Genomic DNA, 3,094 nt, shown 5'->3' with positions numbered 1-3,094 from the left:
TCCACAGTGAGTTTGAGGTAAGCCTGGGCTTTGGAACACCCTTTTCTCAACAACAGCAAAAGGAAAATGAAACAATAAAGACTCTAGATCTTGAAATACACAAGAGTTTATGATACAGAATCCTAAAATACCAGTAGCATAATTCTCTCTAAATGATGATACATTTGCCTATACAATCACAACAATTTTTATTCATAGAATCTATATTCTGTTTCTCCATTTTGCAGCTTTGAACTTTAAATCGGTCTTATTCATTGTTGTGTTCAGCGCATATTTGGGGAACTGCACTCAGATGTCATCAAAGCTCCCACCACTGAGGATTTCTCAGTCTTTGTTACTGGAGAGAAAGAAAAGAGAGAACGAGATGGCAAATGTACAGGTCATCGGTTCCATGGACTTCTGTGGAATAAACTATGCACGTTGCTGAGGTGCCTTGGAAGGTGCTCTAGCAGCAAATGGAGGTTGAAGCAGGGCCTAATACTCAGTGAGGAATACCTTGAGACTCCCACCATTTTTCTTTGAGTAGGCCTTGTACACTCCCCCATGGAAACAATAAATAAAACTGCTAATATCCAATTCTTCTTCCGTCCATTCTCACCTGACCCTGGGGTGCAGATGGTGATTTTTGTGGCCTTTTTAGTGATGTACCTGACCAGCCTCAGTGGAAACGCCACAATCGCTGTGGTTGTCCATACTAACCACTCGCTCCACACCCCCATGTACTTTTTCTTGGCTAACTTGGCAGTTCTGGAAATCTTCTACACATCAGCCATTGCACCTTTGGCCTTGGCAAACCTTCTCTCTATGGGCAAAACTCCTGTTTCCATTACTGGTTGTGGCACTCAGATGTTTTTCTTTGTCTTCTTGGGCGGAGCTGACAATGTCCTGCTTGCAGTCATGGCGTACGACCGGTTTGTTGCAATCTGCTACCCCCCTGAGATACACACTTCTCATGAGCTGGTCCTTGTGTGTGGAGATGGTGGTGGGGTCCCTGTTCCTGGGATTCCTTCTGTCACTGACACTAACTGTTTTGATCTTCCATCTCCCGTTCTGCCACAACAATGAGATCTACCACTTCTACTGTGACATGCCTGCAGTCATGCGCCTGGCTTGTGCAGACACACACGTTCACAGGACCGCCCTGTATATCATCAGCTTCATCGTCCTGAGCATCCCCCTATCTCTGATCTCTGTCTCCTATGTCTTCATCATCACAACCATTTTACAGACCCGTTCTGCTGAAGGGCGACATCGAGCCTTCTCTACCTGCTCTTCCCACATCATAGTGGTCCTCCTGCAGTATGGCTGCACCAGTTTTATATATTTGTCTCCCAGTTCCAGCTACTCTCCTGAGATGGGCCGAATGGTGTCTGTGGTCTACACATTTATCACACCCATTTTAACCCTTTGATCTACAGTTTGAGGAACAAGGAACTGAAAGACGCTCTAAAGAAGGCCTTGGGAAAGTTCTAGAGGGGGGTGATCTTGTGATTTATTTCAATCAAGGCACTTTTGAAAATGAAATGAAATGTTATTACTAATTATGAAGGTTACATGGTGCAATCTGTGATTCTGGTACTCGGGAGGCGGAAGCAGAAGGATTGCAAGTTGGAAGCCCACTAAGCTACATAGGAAAATCCTGCCTCAAGACAAATAAAACAACTGATTATAATAATAGAATAATGGTGGAACGACAAGCATAATTCAGGAGTGTCCTCAGCACTTGGAGACACATGGTCTGATTTGACTTCTAGAGAAAATGTATGCTTCTGTCTTTCTGAAAATAAAGCTATATCACATAAAGCAATATTATGCCCTAGACATGAATGAGAGAAACAAAGCAACATTCATAGGGCAGCTATTACGTACCAGACACTTTGTATGGATTAACTCATGTATACCATGCTAATTTTTCAGAGGAAAAAATATAAGTAGCTTTTAAAAAAAGTTGTATCTAAGATGAGAACACAGTATTTACAAATCTAAAGACTAAACTCTTTATGAATGATGTTTGTATAATTCGGGCTTGCTTTGCCAAAAGGACCATATGTAACTGCAGACAAGTTTCCCATCTCTGTGGGCTCCAGTTTGCTTATTGTACAACCAGGTACTGAATGAAAACAATAATAATGAATAATAGTAGTAGCAACATGTAGGAGAACTTTTCTTTAGTATTCTGTTGTTGTTAATGAAAACAAAAACTCACAACAGGGCTCAGAACTTTTTAAAGAGATTTCAACAATGAAAAAGTGCAAAAGGGGGAAAGTTGTTTAATATAATAAGTGAAAACTATGGACATGATGAAAGCAAGCATCACTGAATCTTACAATTTTTGAGAATAACTGTCGTCATCATCGTCGTTGTCTCCTCCTTCTCCTGCTCCTCCTCCTTCTCCTGCTCCTCCTCCTGCTCCTGCTCCTGCTCTTCCCCTTCTCCTTCTCCTTCTTCTTCTTCTTGGACATGGAGAGATGGCTCAGTGGATAAGAACACCTCTTGTTCTTGCAGAGGACCTGTGTTCAGTTCCCAGCACCCACATGGTTGTTCATTACCATCCCTAAGTCCAGTTCTAGGAAAGATGATGCCCTCTTCTGACCTCCTCAGGCACTGAACACATGTGGTACACATACATGCATACAGGCAACACTCATACTCATAGTATAAATCAAAAAGAGTTTCTCCTGGACAGTCATCAGGATCCACTCTGGCTCTCAGTAGGAGTCATCACTACCTTGTAAGATGGGCCATTCCTTACAAGACAACTCAGGTTGTTAAACTTCATCTCAGGCTAAAGTCTGTCTATGACTCACATTCTTCTATGGGTCCTTTTGTTTCTCCTCTCTAGAGGTCATTTCTATCTGACAGTTCTTCAAACATATTGTGGCAGATTTTGTATTTATTTTATACCATAACACAAAATCAACTCATGATTGAGGAGTGTAACTTAGTTGAAAGAATCCCTGTCTGGCAAATAGGAAGCTTGATCCCCAGCACTACATAACTATATGGTTCATGCCTGTAATCCTAGTTCTTGAGAAGTGGAGACAGGAGATTCAGGAGAGCAAGCTCATCCTCTGTTACAAAAGAGAGTTCAAAA

General features: G+C 42.0%; 1 protein-coding gene across 1 annotated transcript; it reads left to right on the top strand.

The window, feature by feature from the left end:
- The first annotated feature begins 543 nt into the window (after nt 1-543).
- Nucleotides 544-1,473, top strand: LOC119804575 (olfactory receptor 10V1-like). The gene is given in 3 exon segments (XM_038315969.1): nt 544-930; nt 932-1,397; nt 1,400-1,473. Coding segments are annotated over 3 exon segments (927 nt in total).
- The last annotated feature ends 1,621 nt before the right edge of the window (nt 1,474-3,094 follow it).

This window comes from Arvicola amphibius, chromosome 1 (genome assembly GCF_903992535.2).
Source record: "Arvicola amphibius chromosome 1, mArvAmp1.2, whole genome shotgun sequence".
Taxonomy (NCBI): domain Eukaryota; kingdom Metazoa; phylum Chordata; class Mammalia; order Rodentia; family Cricetidae; genus Arvicola; species Arvicola amphibius.
The sequence above is the reverse complement of the archived record's forward strand: the minus strand, read 5'-3'. Positions and strand labels throughout refer to the sequence as shown.